Source organism: Neopsephotus bourkii, unplaced genomic scaffold, assembly GCF_033783945.1.
Source record: "Neopsephotus bourkii isolate Nb327-2 ecotype Australia unplaced genomic scaffold, CSIRO-AGI_Nbou_v1 NB_673, whole genome shotgun sequence".
NCBI classification, from domain to species: Eukaryota; Metazoa; Chordata; class Aves; order Psittaciformes; family Psittacidae; genus Neopsephotus; species Neopsephotus bourkii.
The window spans coordinates 2,053,975-2,077,522 of record NW_026901172.1 but is presented as its reverse complement, the minus strand read 5'-3'; the positions used below and the strand labels follow the sequence as shown (position 1 = coordinate 2,077,522).

The following is a 23,548-nucleotide window of genomic DNA, read 5'->3' as shown; positions in this document are numbered from 1 at the left end:
TTTTGAAGGCCCCTTCTGTGGCAGGAGCTGTAAGTTTTACAAAACTGTTTTAAAGCATAAACTGAAAGCCTTAAAACCGCAAATGGCAAAGAGCAAACAAAACCCACATCACACAGGGTTAGAGCTGCATACTGACAAAGATTTGACAGTACCACTAGAAGAAATAAACCAAGAGGAAATACTATTCTTGACTCAAAGTCTAGCAGAAAACTAAGAATTTAAAAGAAAAAGCATTGGAAGTAATAGTGGTTTAAATGATACTGAAATACAAAGGAGAAGCAACTCTGAAACTCAGGGTCTTGAGTGTAAGACATGGTTGAAAAAGAACCATCTGGGACTTAAGCTTCTTAAACCTCAGAAACGTGGAGGACACCTGGAGTTTCTCTAAACCAAGCCCTATGTATGTAGTAGTTCTATTCCCAGCAAGGATTCACCCTGTTTGAGAAGAACCTTAGAAAAGGGAGAACATCCATAGGAAATGACTGTTAGTTCCAACAAGTGAGCAATGAAAGCTACAGTTTCAGAGGCGGAAAAGCAGAAAGAGAAAGAAGCATTGCCAAAAGGCAAGTGGATTTAGATCCCACAGGGGAAATCAAATCAATACAAAAGGTTATTCAGCCACTTTAAGGGGGAGACAGACAAAGCATGGAGACTGTGAGGCGGTATGGATGGGCAGAAAGGAAAGGAAAATTTTCCAAGTATGGCAGGAAGACTAACAATTCTTTGCTTTCTTTTTGAGTATGAAGGACACAGAGACAAAAGATGAGAGCATGGGTCAAAAGAAAGACAAAAAAGACAAAAGCAAGTAAGGAATAAAGATTATTAGTTCAACAAGTAAAGTATTTCTGAAGTATGAAAGAAATTGATGAACAGCTTAATAACACTGCAGCTGTATTAATAAAATCCATCAGAAGCACCACCAGAGGACAGATTTAACAGCTGTCCTACCTCAAATTATCTGCTAAGGCCTCCCATGCTATTGGTAGAGATTGAGAACCACAGGAAGTAAATGAAAGGACAAGGGGGTATTAATAGGGCAAGGGGGAATGGCTTTAACCTGCCAGAAGGGAGACCGAGATGAGCTCTTAGGCAGAAGCTCTTCCCTGTGAGGGTGCTGAGGCGCTGGCACAGGGTGCCCAGAGAAGCTGTGGCTGCCCCATCCCTGGCAGTGTTCAAGGCCAGGTTGGACACAGGGGCTTGGAGCAAGCTGCTCCAGTGGAAGGGGTCCCTGCCCATGGCAGGGGTTGGAACTGGATGAGCTTTAAGGTCCCTTCCAACACAAACCTTTCTATGATGACGAAAGAATTACATGGATGTACCTGAGCTGACACCACTTCTTCCTTTTAAGATAGCTTATTTTCTAAATAAGGAAGAAAATAAACCTATTTCACCTGCTCACTGAAGCACAGGAAATTCGTTAGGGTTACAAAACCCGCAGTAGGATAATTGGGTGAGGAAAAGAAAACACTAACATGCAAAGGGATAGAGCTAAAAAGGTAAGTACTGGCCTGGGCTGAGATTTATGGGAAAGGTGCTCAAGAATCAGGACAGAAGTTATGAACATCAAGTAGTTCATAAAAACAACACTGTACTGGGATTTACAGAGAAAACTTAGTTTTTCAAATGATCACAGAAAACAGACTCCATAAAAGCCCATTTCCACAGCTGCCAAGATGCTTAATATCATTAAGTGCGGTTGGATCATTTCTAACATGCTTTTTACTTCAAGGGTTGAGGCAGAAACTTAGTTTAAGCTTCCTTAGCCTGCTTTTTATTTTAAAGAAACAGAATGAGTTGGGGAACAATAAAATGGAGAATGTGTATCTTGGTTTACCAAGATGGCTATAGCAAAACATCCAACTGCAGTCAATATAAAGGGTAGAGAGGACATTGATCTCAATAGATCTGCTGTCAAATCTGGTAGGATTGATGAATTTAATATCAGAAGTAGCTTTACCTTCTTGGCTATTAGACGCAGCTGGCAATATCATTAGTGATGGCAGAACAGCTAAAAAATGACCAAGCACATCAATAAGAAATTATTCCTGTGCAAAGTATTAACTTAGGACTAGCAAACACTCAGACTGAGGCATATCCTAATTAGATAACTCAGGTGTCAGGCTACTTATCAAACTTATTCTTTAACCTGAAATTATAACTTTAATAACAAGTTGAAATCAAACTGCTACAAACTGGAGCTTTACAGAGCTGGTTTGAACACTCGAGATAGATTCAATCCAACATCTACAGACTCTGCAGTGAAACGCTGCTAATTACTACTCCCCACAAAAACACTGGAAAACCTTCTTGAGGTAACTATTTGGCACATTTCAAGCAGATGGGATGATAAACTCAGTAAGGGCAGGTGGTTCTGGAAAAATCTCAGTTGGTTTAAGAACTCGCAGCTTTCCCTTAATGCAACAGAGGCAGGGCTGAACACCCTGCTCCTGTGCCCCAACTACTGTTTCCATGAGAACAACCTTCCAAAATCCTTCTCATCTCCACCAAAGCAGCCCTATAAGTGACAAACCAACCAAACTCATTAATTATCTCGACTTCAATGGCCCACTATTGCCAAGGAAATCAGCAAGAGCAGCTGGAAGAGCTTTCCCACCAGCAGGCCCCAATTTAGGAGCTCCCACTCTGAATGGGAGCCATGGTCGCTTCAAGGTCAAAAGCTACAAAGGCATCTCTTTGCTTTGGCTTACCCATAATTAGGGCAAACAAAAACCTCTCCAAGACAAAAGATGATAAGAATCACCCTTACAAAACCCCCACATGTATATGCTGATTTGGTACAAGAGAGTATAAAGAGAAAAAAGTAAAATAAAATAACTCTTTCTAGAAAATAATTAAATAATTTAGGACTCTTAGCTGCGATTTGTGTATTCTGAAACATTTTATTGGAAGATAAGCTATGGATAATAATATTCTCTTTATCCAAAGTTGTAATTAATAAAGCAGTATGGAGGAATCTAAGTGAAGCTCTCAAGTTGCCGTGCATCCTACTCTTTAGGCTCCTAGTCTTCCACAGAGCGTATACTGTCAAAATTCATTGTAAAACCCAGAACTGGACAATTGCAGAACCTTTCCCATAAAATGTGCTACAAAAAAAGGGGGATCATTTTTTCAGTACAGAACTGAAACAATAAATCAGCAGATTTTTATTTTTAAAGGAAAATATTTTGCTTGAACAGCACTGTCTGAGATTAACTACAGGCTTTTCTGGACAAAGACTAAGCACCAGTGGCTCTCAGCCTACATCTGCTCAACTACTACCTCAATTACAACAGTAAAGCACAACATCTGCATTTCACTGCTGTCATCACTGTCACAGCAAGTCCTCTAGACATAACTTAGACATTTTTAGACTGAAGATACACAAAGCCCTTCCTACATCTCTTCAGAAGAGTTGAGCTATGGGAGCCTGGCTGGGAAGAAAAGACCAAAGTTACACATCAGTAGCCCTTGGTAAGAAGACTAAGAATTAGATGCTATCACCACACTGAGCACTACTTCCCCATAACATGAGCAATAAACAGCAGAGACATTTAGCACAGTCTGATTGTGTTCCATAAATGTAATCTGACATAACTGTGGCACTACTCACTCTCTGCACAAGCATCCTCATCCTCCTCTTCATCCACATTAGCTTCTTCCACATGCAGTCTTTCAAGTGCTCTATAAGGAGGTGGCAATTTCATTGGAGGTGGAGCTCCGTACTTTCTCTAATGGATTCAAGGACAAAAAGTTACATGCTTTGTAACATCCATGCACAAGAACAAATTCCTATTATCTATTGCAGTCTATGTGCACATACACAGCATGCAAGTATAGTGCTAAATTCTGCAGCATAGGCTTTTTATGCAAGAAATCAGGACAAGTGACACTGAACACCAAAAAAAAAAAGAAAGTACAGCTGTCCCTGCACATTTACTTGTTGACAAAATACTCGTGTATCATCATAAACATGAAAGCATGAATATTCATCAAGGATTAAAAATAAACATTAAATTATACCCCATTTCTCATTACAGAATCAACAACAAAATTGGTACTGATAAAAGTGAAACTTTTAAATGCAAGATAAGAACTCAATCCTAGGGAATCTACAAATATTTAAACATAACAGTTCATTTATATTTCGGCCTAAATTTAAAAACTATTTTCAATTATTACTTGCAATAAAATTCTATTACCTCACATAAATACAGGCAGCTCCTATAATGATGCACATAGCGGCGCATAGCTGGCATACAGGAGCAGCTCTGAATCTAACGAAGGGGCTTGCTCAACTGCTTTTATAGCTCCAAGTAACTGGATCATGCCTTAGTTTGTTACTTGATGTCACTAAATTACATTCAACTGCATCCCATGCTACCCCACTACTAATAGCAAGATGCACTTTAGAAAGGGAACACCACGCACAATATGCCATTAGAGCAACGAGAATGCCTGTAATTAATTTCCTCTATAGCTAGGAAATACAACTCAACACCCAAACATCAAACCCAGAATCAATTTTTCCACTGTGCACAATGAAAGCTGAATCTGAATAGGGATTCCTAAAATCTTGAGCCTAAATTTGAATAGGCTAACTAGAAAACTACAGTGCAAGCTACATTTTGTGATATATTCACCCTCCCATCCACTTAAAAAACATTACAGGAAACTGCTGTATTGAAGACACCATAACAATAAATGAAATCAATTAAATCCAAAAGTAATAAGAGTACACTCTTCGTATTGTAAGAGCACTTGGAAACACAACAGCTGTTTCCCCAGAGTATACAATACACAAATACACCTCCCACTTTTTTGCTTGACACCAACACAGGTAGAACTGTGTGATGTGTGAGGGCTCATGTCCTACATTACCAAACAAGTAAAGACATAAAACCTGCAGCCGAACTTTCAGCTACCTATGACAAATCACTAGTATCACTATACTTTAGTAATAACTCATAGTCTAAATGTTGACCCCTTGGCTTTTTAAGACCTTAAACATCTCATAGAATCCCAGACTGGTTTGGATTGGAAGGGACCTTAAAGCTCATCCAGTTCCAACCCCCTGCCACGGGCAGGGACACCCTCCACTACAGAAGGTTGCTCCAAGCCCCATCCAACCTGGCCTTGAACACTTTTTGTATTAACACAGCTTTTATCAGCACAGAGGCATAGCCAACCAGCAAAATAATGTTAATATCTAGTTTGTCCACAAGAAGCTCAATTGTTCTAAGTGATTTTATATAGATTACTTCAAGCAATCATTTTTGAACAAACAGATCAATAAACGAGGATAAACACCAACAAATCAGATAAAACCTCCAGAACTGAAGAGGTAATTCATCATCCAGGAAAAGGCAGATTTTCAGCTGGACATGGCTGCTTTCAAACCAAACTCTTTTGTGACACTTTGAAGACTGGACTAGAAATATCACTGATTCCCCATGGGGACACAGACTAGTAATCCACTAATAGCAACTCTTTCCAACTCAGAGGTGCCCCTACTGTAGCACAGTAGGGCTGCTTTGTGAATCAATGTTCAAAGCTAAAAGGAGCTACATATTTATGCACCGAAGCTCTTCAATATTCCACCCACCAGTTTACAGCACCAATAGATGAAAAAGGTTTGAAAAAGATTCGACTCCCTCTTTAACCTCTGAATGCTATAGAATGCAGCACACTGGAGTCCTAAAGATTAAAGGCAGCATGTTGCAAGAGGGTGAGTGCTTTTGAGATGAGAAATACAGATAACAAAACCCAGAAAAAGGGATTGTAACTGCTTCATTTTAAGTATTATCTGCTGGCATGAAAGCATGACTTCAACACCTTGCTTGGTATTTATGAATAACTGAGCCTCAGAGCTTCTGTGTCTGACAGGATCTGAAAGAAGTCTTGCAAAAAACTTTTGGAGGCAAGAGTTATCCAAACACCAGAGTACTGAGCAGGATCAAATGAAAAGTTCATCATATTTGTAGCTGCTATGTTAAACTGCAGTGGGCAAAAGTTACTGTCTGCACTAGTTCTGTCTGCTCCTCCAGTTCTGACACCTCAAAGTATCAGAGAATGGTTTGGGTTGGAAGGGACCTTAAAGCTCATCCAGTTCCAACCCCCTGCCATGGGCATGGACACTGACTTACACTCATCAGTCAGTGCTCTTCCTGCAGGAAAATATCTAGGCCTTTAGAGCAATATATCTGGGAATGAGAACTTCATTTTTTCCCTTACTGCAGTGATTAAAACAAACCTACTGCTTTAGACCAGACAGCTTTTTGCTCTTTCAAAACTGCTGTGAAATGGTTTGGAAGTTACTGTGCAGCAACTGCCTCACAATTAGCTGGCCAGCTACAGATCACTCGGTCATTTCCTTGTTTTACACGGCAATGGGAAATGCAGGAGACTTGGCAGATTTAATTATCCTGTAACATGATTTTGCTGAATTTCAGCCAGCCCTCACATTAAGGATATTATCTGTGTACATGTTACTATTTCTCTGTTTCTACTGAACAAAGAGAATCGATTTGCCTCCATGTGGAGCAAAACAGGTACTTCCAGAAGGATGCTACCAGAGCTGCAGTAAAGGTTTCAGCACCCAGGGGAGACCCACAGAACATTTGTCAGAAACCTGCCTTGTATTTGACAGAAATTTGGCAAGAATTACTTGAAGCGAAGATATTTGAACAAAACACTTCAAATTTAATTTCAGACTTCAGTGAAGGCTTATCACAGTTATAATGACTGCTATTATACCATCTGATTTGGTAAAAGTGGGGTATAGCATTGAATGGAATAAATACCTTATCACTCTTGTTTTCTTTGTCTGAATCGTGATCTTTGCTGACTTTGATTCCCTTAGGCTGTATGGCAGAAACCTGAAAAACAATGCATAAATTACACACATTAGGAAGAGCACTTCAAAACAAACATCCAAAACCTAGGCAATGTCAATGATAAAGCTCCCCAGTAGACTCTTAATTATGCCCCATGTAGAAGGACACCGCAGTGCAGTCTTTATATTACATTCTTTTACTGAATTTACAAACATGCTCTACTTTTTCTAGTGTTCACTGTTTGATATTTAGCCCCATCTATTCCTTCAATTCAAAATTACTCTGAAGTCAACATTATGGATGTACATCCTCGATACAGAGCTCAGCATGGACTCCTGAAGTGTCAGTTCTTAGTTATCCATACAGAGAACTCTCTCCATGCACAGACACCTTAGACACCTACAGCCTACAGTTCAAAGCAAAGCAACTCTAATTTCAAGATATCTGTCTTTTCCTTGTCTCTAGGTTGACTAGGGAAGTAAGGGTCAGAGATGCATCTGAACACTTGAAACTTCTGATAGGGTTTTGGGATCTTTTCAGTGGAAAAGCTGATACAGAAAGGGAGCCAACCCAGTTACCATCACTGCTTGAGCACCTTCCCACTATAGGTGGTGAAAGTCTTGTATAGATTTTGAAGGACTTCCTGGAACACTGGAAAAATAATGGCCACAGTTGTGCTGCATTTGCCTACAATTGTGCATAGGTCTCCTCATGCCTGCTAATCCACCAAAATTCCTAATTAACTTCTCAGATTATACCAAAAGTACATAGAAGTCTTGGGATTAGGTGTGTGAACTTCAAGGCAGGCAGAATTGTATGCCTTTTCTTCCTAAAACATTACATGTTTTCTTGCCTTGGCCTTGAATATGAGGAGATGCCTAAAATCTCTTGAAAATTACCTTGTTCCCAAAGAACTACTTCAGGTCCCTGAGGTGATACATTTTACATGTAGCCGCTAGTACAAATCTGACTGATCTTAATTACACTGTTGTTCCTTTGGTTAACAGAGTATATTTTTAGATTATGAAATATGAACAAATTAAAACACACAGGGCCAGTCTCAATTACACAGGTGGCAGAACTGAATTTACACCTAGTCAACAGATTTACATCTACTCGATTTACATCAGAGAAATGAGGTTTCAAATCAGGCCGGACAAGGCATCAATCAATCATGTGGTCTATAAGCAGGAAATCTGACAGAAAGGATGGACACAAACATAGATGGAATTTGTTGATAGGAATTTAGCAAGTTTCAAATAAGATGCATTTTATACATTTATGAAGTTCTGGAATGAAAACAGAAATGAACTTACCTTTGGCATGTTAGACAAACCCTGAACTACGAACACGACAGGATTTCCTGCGTTCCTGATAGCTTCTACTGCTTCCTCATGTGTGGCATTTTGTAGGTCTATCCCAGAAACCTAACAAAGAAGGTTTATTTTTATTGGGTACCATGTCTTTGGCACACAGTCATTCCAAGAGATCCCACACATTTGCAGAAGATTAGGGTAGCCGAGGAAGGAGCCAAAAGCAGCCAAGAGAAATTATTTGTAAAGTATGCTTCCATGATGGTTTAAGGGAAAGTATGTTACCCAGTGATCAGAATTAAAAGGTGGTCACATGCTTCCCAAAGCTATTCTAGATAAAAACATAAGGAATAGGCTTTTCAGAGAGTGCTAAGATATAATGCCAGGTATAATACAACTCCTTCAGATTTTACCTGTGAACTAAACCTGTTTTGAAGCAAGCTTTCAAAACATCTAACAACCCTAACGCACATACAAGAATGGCACTTTCAGCTCAGATTCGCAAGTACACATCTGGAGAAAAATGAGTAAAAATCAACACAGAGCCAGAGATAAGAGCCAGGAAGGGCATTCATCCCCACTGCCCCTTCCAGAATCAGGCATTTACCCCAAATAGTAGTCAATCAGACTGTTAAACTGCTCCAAATTGACATACACAAAATAACAGCCCAAATTCTAGTATGAAGAGTCTATGTTCTGCTTACAAAGGTATGCTATAACTTATTACTCATTTATATGGGGAGAGGGCACTCATTTTTTTATTTCCCCATCAGATGCCAGGACACGTATTTTCTTAAATATAGAGGAGAATGTTAAAAGAGCTCCATAGTCAGAACTTAAAAAGAAGACAAGAAGACACCAGGGGTTTCATTTGGTTTTCAAAACACAGTGTCATCAATACTTCATGAAGTGGTGGCAATATTTTGTCCCTCTCTCCTCCCAAAGCTGCTTGAGTCAATCTTTATTTCTAAGAATGAAAAGGTAGGTTTATCTGCATTTACCTCAAGTATTTTATCTCCAGTTTTTAAAGCCCTTGTTCTTCCTGCTGGGCTGTCTTCCAAAACTTGTTTGATAAAGATCCCTTTAAGTTCTTCTCCATTCTTCAAGCGCTTTATGACAGTTTGTCCACCGACAATACTGATTCCAAGTGACACATGAGGGTCTCTAAAGATCTCAACACTGAAAAAAATACATGTGGGTAGTTTAACAGCTTCAAACAGGGTTTTTTAAACTATTCATGCCAAGCTTTCAACAAATGTAAGCTTCTGGTCTTTCAAGACTTAATAGAGTAAAGGGATAAAGTCAGAAGCCTAAGAATGCTCTCAACAGAGTTGGCTTTTTACCCCAAGCATATCTCACGCCACAAAGAACAAAATTCTGCTGCCAACAGTGCTCACTGGGCATAGGCTTTTATTTCAGAGAAAGTCAGGATAAACCAGGCAGGTCTTCAAACAAACACTCATCCTCTTCCAGGGTGAGCAAATTGTCTGGAAACAGCAAACACTGCAAGCAGCATGTGAGACAAATAATAAAGTGTTTCATACAACTTTCTGAACACTGCCTTCAGTGTATCAGATGCATATTAATCAGCTTTAAGCATAAACTTTCTGATCATATTTTACTTGGGACCACAAAAACAAGTCACCTAAAAATGTCAACAATGCAACAAGGATGTGGCTAAAACTTGGCCTGGCAATTTGGAATTTTGCCATTAAATTTAGCAGAGAACCCACAGAAAAGGAGGCAGCAGCACTATGTGCATTGTTCACACGTAATAGTTATTAAATGAGCAAGAACTTGTAGGTCATCCACAACGTAAACCCACCAAGCTTTCCCAAGTCAGCTGTATAAATAGAAAGCATAATTTTGCTGAACATCTGTTAAGAATTCACCCTATCTAAGAAAGCCCAAGGTACACAAGTACCTTAACATTTTTGGCAGAGGAGAGGAGGAAAGAAACCCCACAAGAACTAACCAGGCTAACAGAAAAAAAGACATAAGGTAAATGGGAAGAAATAATTAATCATATGAACATACGTTCGTGGTGGTCCCCAGTGGCTGAAGTTTGGAGTTTCTTCTCCTTCTCCTTCTTCTCTCTCAGGTAATTCACTAATTGGGGGGAGAGGGGGGAAGGAATAAAACATAAAGAAGGCATCAGCCATGCCAGGTCACAATTCCTGACATATTTTGTATCTGGCAGTGAGACAGCAATGCCTTCTCACACTGGCCAGTTGAAACCAAACGTGCAGCGTCAACACACCAGACAGGAATTGTTGTATTTAGGTTTAAATGTACTTAAGGAATGCTCCAGAAATAAACATGATGGGCAGGCCAAATTTATAAGCTGCTCTGTGATATACAAATCTGTACTGCATTTACTCATTCCAAATGACTATTTAAGCAATTAACATTTACTTGATGATAAATATGCTGTGATTCTTAGAGAGGTATATAAACATCGTAGAACCAGCCTAGCTGACCAGAAAGCAGATTATGATGCAAGTGGGAGAACATATCCTGTGTGTTCCATTAAACACTCCAGAACAGGGTCTTAGTTAAACTTTTATACTATATATGACTCACCTATTCACAGAATAAGAATGGAAATAAGGAATTGCATGCCCCCACAGAAAGGTTGAAGCAATACGTCCTTGCATCCATTTTCTGTAGATTCTGAGAGCTGTAAATGCTACTCTTAAACTGCAAAAATCAAGTAGGATGTCGTGGTGGAGGAATAATCCCCTCACTTTATTGTTGAGCTACTATCCCTCTGAGGGAAGATTACAGATGAATTAGGGAATTACTGAGGATTTGAATCAACAGACACCAAAAGCAGATTCACTCAACCAAAACTGGTGGGACACTTGACAGATGTGGCAAATATCTACAAGCAGTGCCAGCTCAAGGTTTCTCAGCGTTACTGGCAAGACTAAAACCTCCTGCACAGGACTGAGAGCCATGGCTGAACTGCTCTTCCCAAAAGGAAGAACAAACGAAAGGGAAACCCAAGAGGACAGAGCTATGGTAAGGAGCTAAAGGAAGAGACTCCTTAAGCAGTAATGACCAAAACTGCTAGTAAAGGCTACGTCCCTCTCCTCCAGGCCACATACATCCATAGTCCTTGCTATGTAGAGTGAAGTAGGTGGCAGAGCCATTTGCACTGTTCTGTCCCAGTACTCAGGGAAGGAAATGTGGGGAGCAAAGATTCAATAAGTTTGTAAGGCAAAAATCAGCTCCTTGGGCAAAAGTCATACAACTGGTCATCTATGTACGTCTTACTGTTTCACACAGCTTTTTATGATTAGTGAGCTAAGCAAGAAAACAGTTAAGATCATTAATAGAAAATCTTCCAGAACCTGAAATCTTTCTCCATACCTGCACACCGGTGTTCTAGGATGAGCTAAGGCGGTTACTCTCCCAGATTCCAGGTTCTTGGAGAAAACAGAATCATCACCTTTTAGTTCTTCCTTTCCAATAGCTTCCAGATCAACAGCAAGCCCAGGTCCTTTGGAGTCAACGTGAAGCTTTGTATCTGAAGAAAAGGTGTAGATGTGAACATTTGTTTTCTCTGTCCCTGTACCTTCCAGCTCACCATGTTCTAAACATGGATGTTGTGTGATGATCAAGAGGTTTAGAGATACAGGATGTTTGATGAAACTTTAAAGCGCACTAAACACTTATTTTATAGCATCTTGCTTCTGAAGTACATGCAGTTATGTAGCAACAGGAAACACTAAATCTTTGTGAAGCTGAGACATGCTTAGGTACAACTTACAGGACAGAAGCTCCTCGCAAAATCACTTAATTAGAAATAGCAAATCCATCCTTTATGAGATATGAGAGTGGTGCAAAGCTCTGCTCCAGCACAGAACCCATCATGCTGGTGACATAAGTATCAACATTAATTGAACTACCAGAGCTCCTGTCAAGAGTCATCAGTCTGGGGGATACACAGTGTCTGCTGTACAAGATGCAGGTGACAAAGGCAGCAACCTAATCTCCTTTCTCCCAACTAGAATGCTGTTTCAAGGCAGGTTGATACATCTGACAAAGAGAAACTGTTCTTGAGCACAGATTACAAACCCAAGATACAGGGCAATTATCTACCACAGAGTTCACTTGCAAATTCTGGTTGTGGTAAAGTTATCTCCAGAGCCTTGTCAGCACAAAAATCTACAAAATCAGCAATCACAAGTGACAGAGACAAATCCCTGACTGAAACTACAGGCATGAGCTATTTTACTTCTGCATGGAATCCTACTTGGGGGGGACATAAGCTACGCAGAAGAAAGTGGTTCTCCAGAGACAGGACAAAGATGCAGCCACTTTCAATATCACTCGTGACAACTGTAAGTGAAGATTTGGTGGGGGAAGCAAGATCATGAGGCTGAAACCTATTTGTTTGACACAGACAGTCTTTGGCCTGCAGAAAAAGTCTTCATTTGAGTATTTTATCATTTGAAAGAATCAGTGTTTTGATATAAAATTTACATTTGTAAATATGAAATTATAAGTTAAGCAAAAAACTTCTTACAAACCTAAATCCTTGGGTTTTGCTCCTGACTGAGTACCTTCAGTATCAAATATGTCTTCTTGGTAGCCACTGTGTGCTGTGGTTCCAGAGAACAGAGCAGCATTTTCATCACGCTTCACAGAAGAGAATAAAATTAGAAAGCAATGGTATCAACTTACAGAGGGGCATCTGACATGAACACTGATTTTTACAGCAGTCACATTTTCTCAACTACATCTATATGTTTTCAGATAACTAGGAAATACCAACTGCTTGCATATGCACGATATTAAGAAGAGGCATGAAAAATGTTATGTGCAATTGCAATACAAAGCAACTGTATCTTTCTACTTGCCTTTACGCGTGCTCATTTGTTGTTTTTAGGTAACAAATGTATAAATTTAATATTACGCACCCTGGTACAAAACTGTCACTAGAAGGTGCATTTTAGCCTGTTTATGTACATACTGCTAGGGACAAGTTGAACAAAACCTGAAATTCTCTGTGGCTGTGATATTATATCCTTTCCACTTCAGTTTTTTCCTGTAAGAGCATATATCTGGGAAGCTGGTGCATGGAATGCTGATGTCATCACTTTTTTGTCTGACAAATGAGCAAAGACTCAGGAGGAAACAGATAATTCTCAGAATACTTGAGGATGATATACAAGAGTTCCACAATTTACTTGAAGCTCTGTCTCCTGTCCCTTCCATCCACCAGTATGCTTGTTACAATTGCTTCTGCTGTATCATTTTTCACTTAACTGCACTATCATCTGACCCAGGGGAACTGATTTGGATTAAAAATAATGAGGAAAAGAGGGAGCTCCTCTCACTGACATTGCTGCTTCAGCCCCTGGACTATTAAAACTATGAAGTGACATTCTGCTGTTACTGACATACACCATATTAGTACAGTCTGCAAAAAAGAACTGAGCTCACAAGCCACAGATGGGAAAGAAGATGCAAGTCCAGTTACAAGGCTGTAAATACACCAACCTCAGCACATACCTCATTTGAGTACTCAAATAACACACACCAAGTACAAAAGGACAGACTGTGTCCAGTAGCGGTACCCAGATCTCCTCTAGCAATTAAAATACTAGGAAGACTCCTTTATAGGGTTTAGTTCTGGAATTTGCCTTGAGGGATGGGTCCCTTTGTGAGGGTACAGCACTGAGACCAGTAAAGCATTACTTACCATTTGATCTTTATTGCATGGATATTCCAGTGACTGTTTTGGACTTAAGTTCATACTGGATCTTAAGCCTTGTATTTCAGTAGTCTCAAGCTGCTTTGCCCATCGTTCTGTATCAAGGTTCCTCTCTAAAGTTGCCTTCTGTCCACATGATGCATTATATTTCAGGAAGCCTGCCTCTTCTTCATACTCATCCACCAACATTTCCTGTTCTTCATCCATTTCTTCTGTTCTGGGTTTCAAAAATTCATGCATCTCCCAGGACTCCTTCTCACACTCATTGTCATTTTGAGAAAGCTGAAATGACCTTCCCAAGTGCAAACTTGGTTCATCAACCAGTTCTTCTTTAAAAGGAGTTTCATCTCTGAAACCCTGCATAAAACATTACAGGAATATAGATTTTACATTCTGTTTCTTGCTAACTCATTTAAAACTATGGTTTATGTTAGGCCTATATTAAAAATACAGCCTTATTTTTTAAGTGAAAATCTTGTACTTTTTGCATTTTCTAAAAGAAAATACACTTTGTGACTTAGGATTTTAACACCAAAAGTAGACACTGAAATTTATTTTTTAAGTATAAAGAAATTTATGTTGCACATCTTAGGTATTGCTGCAGAAAAAGCAACTTGGACTGGAGTTAGGGAATGAGAATTATTAAATAACACTATAAAACCTACAGGAAAAAGTGTATCTAAATCTAGCTAAAATACCTCTGTGCTCCAGACTTACCTGCTGTTGCTTTATGAATGCATGTACATTTCTTAAGATAACCACCAGCTAAATAAAAAACAACCTAAGAGCTTGTTTATGCAGTAGCAGCATCAATTAAAAAATCCCAACCAAACCAAAGACATGCTTGTCTGTCCCTCCCTTAGGTATTCCATACAATATTTAACCTGTGGAAGAGGGGAAATGGATGAACCACCTAAAAAAAAGGAACATAATTGACTGTCTATTATCTAAAACCTTTACTGTTTTAAAGAGAAGAGTGCTCTACTTTCTATTGAATTAAACCACAGAGCAACAATCAAAAAACCCCAAACAAAACCAAGAGAAAAGGTATTAAAACCCACTCTGAAAGATGTTGCTCAACCATTCTTTTTCTAGGACATGTCAATGCCTCCCCAGTTTCCAATGCTCTTTGTTTCTCCTAGCTTGAATGGGGTGCTATTCATTGGCCCAGGGCAAGTCTGCACAGGCATCTGGAATTGTATGCCTTGCACTGGTACCAGAAAGCTTGCCACACAGAGAAAGCTTCTAGTCTCTTTCTTTCAGGCCCCCAGGTACATTTGCCCAAACCCAACCTTCACTGAAACCCCAAACACTGAAACCAATCTACAGATTCAAGGGTCCTCAATCAAAATGTTTTTCTTTCCATTTCCTGCCCCTTCCCAGCCTCCCCGAGGTACTTCACCATTTCTGACCTTCAGTGTCAGAATCCTGGTTTGTGAGGTTTGTACAAATGCAGAAGCAAAAAAAAAACCCAGTTGCTGCCAAAATTTTCACATACTTCAAGTGAGAGGCAGGAGAGAAAACTAGAGACAGGCAAGAGCAGAATGAAACAATGCAGCAATACCAGCTGGCAGGAAAGCAGAGCAGCAGCAATCTAGAAATTCACACATTTTTCATGAGCATTAAACTGTGCTTTAATCTATGTGACCTGTGTACCTCGATCTCAAAAAACACCCAGTCTGAAGAGATTCTAATTCTCTCCATCTTCACTTCATCTCATTTCACTTCCCTTCTGCAGCATCATTCCCCAAACATTTCTGCAAGAGGCACCAACTTCACTGCTATACAAAAGAGTTGACTTAGCTCAGAAAGCCCACAGCAATCTGTATCCCCGTCTCCTGATACAGCAGTTAGGAAGTGTATCATCACTGAGTGCTGCACTGCAGTAGCAGACGCTACCAATGGAACAGGGAATACTGCAAACATGACAGTAAAGTCTACTGTTGTAGCATACCAAATCTTCAAGTTCCCTTTTTTAGTGTTCCAAGCCAGCTTTGTCAGCACTATGCTGGTGCGTAAGCGTGGAAGCCATCGTGACACACCACTCTTGGCTCTTACGAGAGCAGGTGATACAATAAATGGATGGAAATGTTATACCACTGCTCTAAGCTATTACCACTGCTGTCGTACATGAGGTAAAACCAAATACAAGCAAATACCTCTGTGCGTCTTTTGTACGCATTGATCATCCCAGTTTCTATATTCAGCAGGACTTTAAGAGAAAATAGATCCTTTATTTTAAAACACTTCATGACATTGTTTCTCTGCTCCCTAAATAAAACTAATCTGAGCTGGCAGAGGAGTAATTGCTCTGCCAGGAACCCTTCCTATGCATCCGGAAACCAGCAACCTCCCTTTTACATCATGAAAATCAGTAAATACAACATCCAAGTGAATTTCCACATAGTATATATACATCCACCCTATGATATTGCTCCTTTTGGCTCTAATACACCATTTTAGCATTAAAGACTATGTTTGTATCCAGAGACAGGTAGACATGTTTAGCAACAAGAAAAATCTACAATTTACTTTTATCACTGTGTTGCAGTTCTGGGTGATCCTTTATGTATTGTCTTTTCTGGTCTAAAAAATGCATTTACCACTATGAATTAATAAAGATGTTGCAGAGCACTTGAGAACAGATGAAAACTCAAAGATATCCACATCTCTCTTGCTGTACACAGGTCAGTATTGCAGTATTATTGCCTATTACCCTGGTATCCGAGTTACTCGCTATGTTTAGTGCTTCATCCTCCCACAATAAACAGAATTATTTCTCAGAAAATGAGGAGAACTGAGGAAGAGAGAGATCGCTTAAGACCACATATGAAGTCTATAAAGAACAAATTTCAAGCTTGCCTTATACACAAGACTTTTTCGGTTTGCTTCATTATAATAAATAGTGTTCCACTTTCCTTGCAAACCTGAACCAACTACTTATGACTAATAAGAACACAGCATTCCTGTTTCATACCCAAGGGAACCCAAGGTATTTTAATGGCATAGTAAATTTGATAAGGCAGTCTGGGAACCGCACTGGTAAGTGCTATGCCTGTGCTTACTGTTCCCAATATAATTAGTATACAGTTAGCTGTTAGAGACTGTTTTAGAGGGGAATCCAGCCTGAAGTCTTATCTAAAAGACATAGGATTTTCTTACTTTAACACATCATTTACTGTCCATATAAACTTAAACTGAAAAGAGAAACCAAATACCTGCGGTGCTTCAAGTATTATTGAGAAATTATCTATTGGTTCTGGAGATGCAGGGCTGTTTTGAATGTGGCTGGAATCCAAACTGTGCATGTTTTCCTCCTCTTTGCTTTCTCCCTAAGAAAGATATTCAAAATGATGAGCCAGGAAAACAAAGAAACAAAAGCAATCCCTACGTTTTTCAATAAACTAAAAGGGAGAGAGAGAACCAGCCATTAGAAAAGAGGTGGGAAGAAGTTACAGGACTATAAAAAGGGAAGTTGTAAATGGAAAAGATGAAAGAATAAAAGCTGTTGTCTTCAAGATGTTAGCACAGATACAGTAAAAAATAAAGAGCTGTGTAGGAAAGAAAGACAAATACAATGAGATCAACAACAAAATACCACTTTTTAGAAAAGGGAAGAATATATTTAACAGCCTTCCTACATTTCTATTTCAGCACTCCTGAATTACAAGCACTTTCTAGTAGATAGTGCTCTAACTAGTTTTGCCTAGGTGCCCTTGATGCACAATGCTACAGTGCTCTCAAGTAAACTACTCTCTTCCAAAGCCCTGATTCTAGAAAAAGGAAATTCTACTTGAATTTACAGTCCTGACTTCAAACAGATTAAGTTTCTTTGATGTCAGTGGAGCTCAAGCAAGCACTCAGCAGTGTCTTGGAGTGAAATGGACTTCAGCACGTAGCTAGCTGATTTGCTGAATACCTCAAACCATGTTACACCTATGCACAGAGCCAGCACGCATGCGTTTGCCCCAGTGAGTTTTCTGATTCCACACAGATGCTCTTTCAGGATGAACTTGAGCACGTTGGTTTTCTGGTCAGATCTTGTGGACATTGAGCTACCCATCTGCCAGCTAGCCAGAATTTCTGGGCATGTTGAGGTGTAAGCACAGCAACCTAGTGACATGGTTTAGTGGTGGATTTGGAAGTGTTGGGTAAAGCTTGGGCTTGATGATCTTAAAGGTCTTTTCCAACCTGGTTGAGTCTATGATTTTACTTGCTTTCCACATAGATGGATACTTCTACCCTGAATTTCACACACCCCACAGCCCTGCCAAATACAACAGCAAAAGTTAAAATAAGTTCTTACCACCAAAGGCTTCCAGATTCCAAGAGAAACTGTACCTGGGGGCACAGATTTCAGCACTTCCACTGCCTCTGCCAGAGTGGCGCTGTCCAAGGACTTCTCATTCACAAACACCAAGCGGTCACCGGGTTGAAGCTCTCCCCCACATTCAGCTACTCCACCTGGCACCAAAGAGCTGATCACAATGGCTGTTCTGGTTGGGTCTAAGGGATCCTGAAAACAAACAAACAAAAAAGAATTACAAGGAAAAAGCCCACAAAAAGATGAATTTTGAGTACGGGAAGAGCTCTTAAGCACATTCCTCATTTAATGCTACTGAAGCATTGCTGAGACGCACAAAACAGACTGCCTACCTATCCTGCCAAGGCTTACAGTTTACAAAAGAAAGGTTTGCAGAAGGAAGATATTCCATCACTTGCCTAATCCATTAAGAAATGCGTGATTTGAAAGCTGACCGATACCCTGCCTGCCCTCTTTTTACGTACACAGGGGCGGCCAGGCCAACCTGTAAATAGAAAACCAAGGCTGGCACTCTTCCACAAGCCTCCATCCAGCCTGTTACGTGGTAATGTTACATAAAATAACCATTCTGCAAGCCATTCCAGTGCCTCAGAGCAGCAAACCCGACGTTAAAAGATATCATGGCAAGATCAGAAATTTAATTTCAAATACGATTATATTAAAATTAAAAAGCAAAGCCCACAACATTCATGAATAGCAGCATACATTTGCTGTATTACTGCAATGTTCCTGCTTTGTCAAATCTGTGTGGCAACTTAGAAAAGACATTTTCTCCACCCATGAAGCCTCCTTAACAGAGAATACAGGGGACAGCAAGAGAAAGGTAGCTAAGACTATTGCTGAAGACAAGGAGTGCTGCAGTGGTGTATAAGGAATGTGAAGTACAAAATAGACACATTGGAGAGGCTGTGAACTGATGCAAAGACATTCACTTGATTTTCTTGCCCAGTAGTAGCCTTTTTGTTGTGCCATGCACCATTCCTATTGTATTCAGCCATTTAAGAATTCCTCCTCAATGCAATGAAATGATCAGAAGTTATTTTACAGAGGCAGAAAGATACATAAAACATATTTATGGGTTTTTCTGTTTCCTTGTTTGTTTTTTAAACATTAGAATTAGCCTTTCTCCCCCTTGCTAAAGGCTCATAAAGCTCAGAAACGCTCCTTGTTCGCACCAGGTCTTCAAATGCATAATCATGTACTATTTTTCCCTCATGACTTGCATCTTATTCAGGGCACGGGAGGGATAAAAAGAAAAGGGCAAAATTCAAATGACAAAGACCACCATGAATTCAGCACCTCAGCGTTAATTTGAAAACAGGACTGCTTTTTTAACTCTTTCTTTTTATATAACTATGCATTGCTTTCCTAGGGAACATGGTGGGGGGGTTAAGGTATGTGCAAACATATGAGGCAATGAATGTAGTATCTGTAAACGGCTGAAATGAGAGAACTGAAATTAGAGTTCAGCAGGAAGAGCCCTGCTGAAGCTGAATTCAAGTAAATGCATATTAGCAATGATTCTCTCCCATTCTACTGCTTAATCCTGCCATTTTATAATCTTCCCAAACCCTGGGTATCCACATTGTATGGAAGAGGCTTCCTTGTGAGTATCGTGTGCTGATAATCAAGCCCAGCACCCTCCCTCTGCCGCGCGATGGTGTTCTGCCTACTGAACCCGTGCCAACGCGCTCGGGCTCCCCAACTGTTCTTGCTCAAACCTGCCTCACACAATGCCGAGGGGAAAGGATTTCATTTGTTTCCAAGAGCAAGCTATCCATGTTCCGCATACACTTTGGAAATTTTTAGAAACAAACCAAACCTGAATGCGGAAGAAGAATTCAAAGGATCCCAAGATGTAAAAAATGAAGAATCCAAAGGATTCCAAGGTATAAATAAAAGATTTTGCTTTAAGAGCGCTGAATTTTGGGAATTCTTCCCTTTGTGTAGAGAGTCGGCTTTGCCAGCCCTTGCCCTCAGCCAAACCCACGTGCCCAACCATCTTGATGGCAGCTGACCACAGAACAAACACCCCATCTGACACAGATGTCTGAGATGGTTTTCCTTTGGAGGTTTGCTCCAATGCAAACTAAAACCAACCTTTTGGGCTTCTTTGCAAAACCAGGATGGTGTTGAGAGAGCCATTTTGAAGCAAGTGAGGTACTCTTCACGTTAGGAAGGCTTCGCTATAGAACTAAACCAGTAAGTTTTCCTACGAGGGGCTCACCTTGCCATGGTAAGCGAGGTTTATGCTGGTTCCCTAAACTGGCAGATGAGCTCCCAGCAAAATCCCACCTTTGCTGACACAGCAGCTTTTATAATATGACTGTTGCTGGCTTAGCTATACTGATAAAAAATGAACAAAACAAAATCAGCCCTCATCCTTACTGATGCAGAGAAGTGAATGGCTGGCCCAGTAAATATGACACTGGCTGGGAACGTGGGAGAAATAGGTTCAAATCCCTGCTCTGTCTGACCCAACGCTGCTCTTTTTGGGGTTCCAGATCACAACCATTTAAGTAGGACATAGGAATCTCACCATTAGCTACTCTAAGCAGATACTTAAGTTCAGCAGCCTAACTACTGCATTTCTGATGAGAAACAGCCCTATTTCAGCTTAGGTTTCCACTGAAATAAAAACATTCTGGCTTCAATAAATCATCATGTCATGGTAAAAGATAATTTAGCTGAAAAGCTGTATTAAAGCTTGTGTTCCAACAAGGTTTAATCCTCCTGCTAAAAATGAAGATAGAGTTCATAGAGTCCTAAGAGTGATTTGGGTTGGAAGGGACCTTAAAGCTCATCCAGCTCCAACCCCCTGCCACGGGCAGGGACCCCTTCCACTGGAGCAGCTTGCTCCAAGCCCCTGTGTCCAACCTGGCCTTGAGCACTGCCAGGGATGGGGCAGCCACAGCTTCTCTGGGCACCCTGTGCCAGCGCCTCAGCACCCTCACAGGGAGCATTCTTTCCTGATGTCTAATAATACATGGCTCCTATATAGCAAAGTTTTGAGAACAGCACAGTTATCTTTGTTGCTTCACAACACAAGAGCCTAAGCCATGTATGTACTGGAAGTGCTTCATGAAGAGCAGCAGCAGATATCTTCTTAAAAGGGGCCCATATTAAAGCCCGTTGATCAGGCAAATACAAAGCAGGGTTATAATTACTCTGCTGTTTTCAAGCAGAGGGAGCTATTGTACAGGAAGAGAAGAGCAATGTGAACTACACAGCGACAGAGCTAAAGCAGTAATGTGAGCTGTGCTGCAAAAGCCTGAGTGCTTGTCACCCGTGCCCGTGAATCGCAATGTGATTGCCATAAGGAACGCAGCAGAAGCCATGTGTGAAGACACAGACCTGCTGGATTTCAAGGTGTAATCATGAAAACATATTCCCTATAATTCAACACGAGGGTGGCTACAACTGTGCATTGCACTGTGCTCGTCTTACCAAAACAAAAGGAACAATGTTGTTTTGAAACCTTGCCTTATGATTTACACTCAAACCCCAACGCACCCTAAAGACCAAAATCTGCTAGAACAGGACAGCAAACACTGAATTCACCCTCACAGCTTGTAAACAGCGAGTGCAACTGGACTGTATGGGCTGTTGTCTTGCTTTTGAAAGAAAGCAGCGCTAGAAGCAGGCTGAAAAAAACAGATTCTCACCTTTCATACTAACTGCAGAAGGCAAGTTCACTGTGACAGTGTCCTGATGGACTCTGGGGCCACCTCCATATTAACCGAGCAGCCACAGCCACTCAGGGTTACTAAACTGCACACCTAGCCTAAGGCTCTTCATAATCAGATAGTAGTGATTTTTAGTCAATAGCAGTTCAGGTCCAGATTTCACCTCTGTTTTAAAGTGAAAGTCTCATTTCCTTGGGTAGAGTTTACAGGCTGGGAAGAGGCTCCCTCCCCAAACCAAGAGCTAAGATGTTGCTGTAATGGTACTCAGCTGGGATACAGAAGTGACTTAATTCCAATAGTTCAAGCAATTATTACATGACTTTGCAAGACAGCAGAGGGAGTGTGCATGGGATGTCCCATGCATCTTAAAATGGGCATGAACTGGGCTCAGCACATTTGGAGAGGAACTTTAACTTCAGTCTACTGAAGGATTCCTTTACACAAACGGATCATTTATGGTCAATGATAAAAGGAATCAGTCAGTGAAGTAAAGCTATCAGGAGATAAACCCCCTTAACTCACTAGCACTGACATAAATTACATGTAAAAAAGTTTGTCACCTGTATAAAGGGATGGAAGCAGACCTCTACCATGCACCAGCAGCTCAGGATGCTGGCCTCCAGGTAGCCCTTTGAGGAACTACTGTGTTGTAGCCGTTGTCTTTCCCTCTGTGCTCGAGCCAGCCATAGACTATATGAACTTGTTTCAAATAGTCACAATTTATTCATGCTTAGCACACCATACATTTAACTACGTTGAACCATAGGTTCTCCCTTCCCCCCTCCTGCTCCTCATCAAAATCCACAAACGTTTCCTGGAGTCCAGGTGTCAAATTTTTCTTCTTATTTTCAGAGCCTCATTTGTTCTGGATTCATTTAGCAGCACAGAGTCACGCAGGGGCCACTGCAGTTGCTGCCTCTGGGATCCCTGGATTCAGAGCAGCATGAAGGCTCTTAAAAACCTGAGCTCTGCTAAAATGTTAAGAGTCCCAGGAGCACCAGGTTAACAGAGTCCTACGTGCAATGCTGCTGGAGTGTGTGACTGCAGTGTGGCTTCAAGTGAGGGACCTGAACTTGCCGGGAGCACCAAAGAGTCACAGCCTGTTAGATACCAGAGGTCCTTAGGAAGCAAATCTGGAAATATAACCAATAGAGCTTCCCTCTGTCCATCACACTGGAAAATTAAAATGACAATAACCCACTCTTTTCCCTTCCTTCCCAAAAGGTGAGGTTTCTGCAGCAGCCAAGAGAGGGCACTCCAGGCCAGCCCAGCTCCCGCACTACCGGAGGCGTTTCATGCTCTGACAAGTCCATCCCCATCAGTCCAGCCCCCAGCCCCAGCAGAGCCCTGGCTATGCGCGATGGATGAGGAGCAGCCTGCCCTGTGCAGCAGGCTGTAGCTATAGCTCGATTGGATGTGAGCAGCTACCACGTTTTCTGGGGTTTTGTTTGTGTTTTCCTTTTTTAAAGGCTCGCATGAAAATATAAGACAAAGCAGCGGGTGACTGACATTCACTGTGCAAAGTCACTCTCACTTAGTTACAGGCTATATTAGTTTTGGCATCACTTAGGATCTAAATTCAGCTAGCCTGACTTCCTAGAATATTTTAGCTTTCTTCAAGCAACAAACTGCCTGCTGCCACAAAAACACACATCAAAAATAGCATG

At 40.7% G+C, this 23,548-nt stretch overlaps 1 protein-coding gene across 1 annotated transcript in view; it reads right to left on the bottom strand.

The window, feature by feature from the left end:
* The window catches only part of PATJ (PATJ crumbs cell polarity complex component), a 149,448-nt gene that overhangs the window by 82,818 nt on the left and 43,082 nt on the right, over nt 1–23,548 (bottom strand). Inside the window, exons 17-26 of the mRNA XM_061353426.1 lie at nt 18,178–18,387; nt 17,090–17,203; nt 13,860–14,228; nt 12,685–12,793; nt 11,522–11,678; nt 10,184–10,255; nt 9,148–9,325; nt 8,150–8,260; nt 6,801–6,875; nt 3,611–3,728 (exon numbers count right to left, since the gene is read on the bottom strand). Coding sequence (XP_061209410.1) covers nt 3,611–3,728; nt 6,801–6,875; nt 8,150–8,260; nt 9,148–9,325; nt 10,184–10,255; nt 11,522–11,678; nt 12,685–12,793; nt 13,860–14,228; nt 17,090–17,203; nt 18,178–18,387 — 1,513 coding nt within the window. The remainder of the gene's footprint in view (nt 1–3,610; nt 3,729–6,800; nt 6,876–8,149; nt 8,261–9,147; nt 9,326–10,183; nt 10,256–11,521; nt 11,679–12,684; nt 12,794–13,859; nt 14,229–17,089; nt 17,204–18,177; nt 18,388–23,548) is intronic.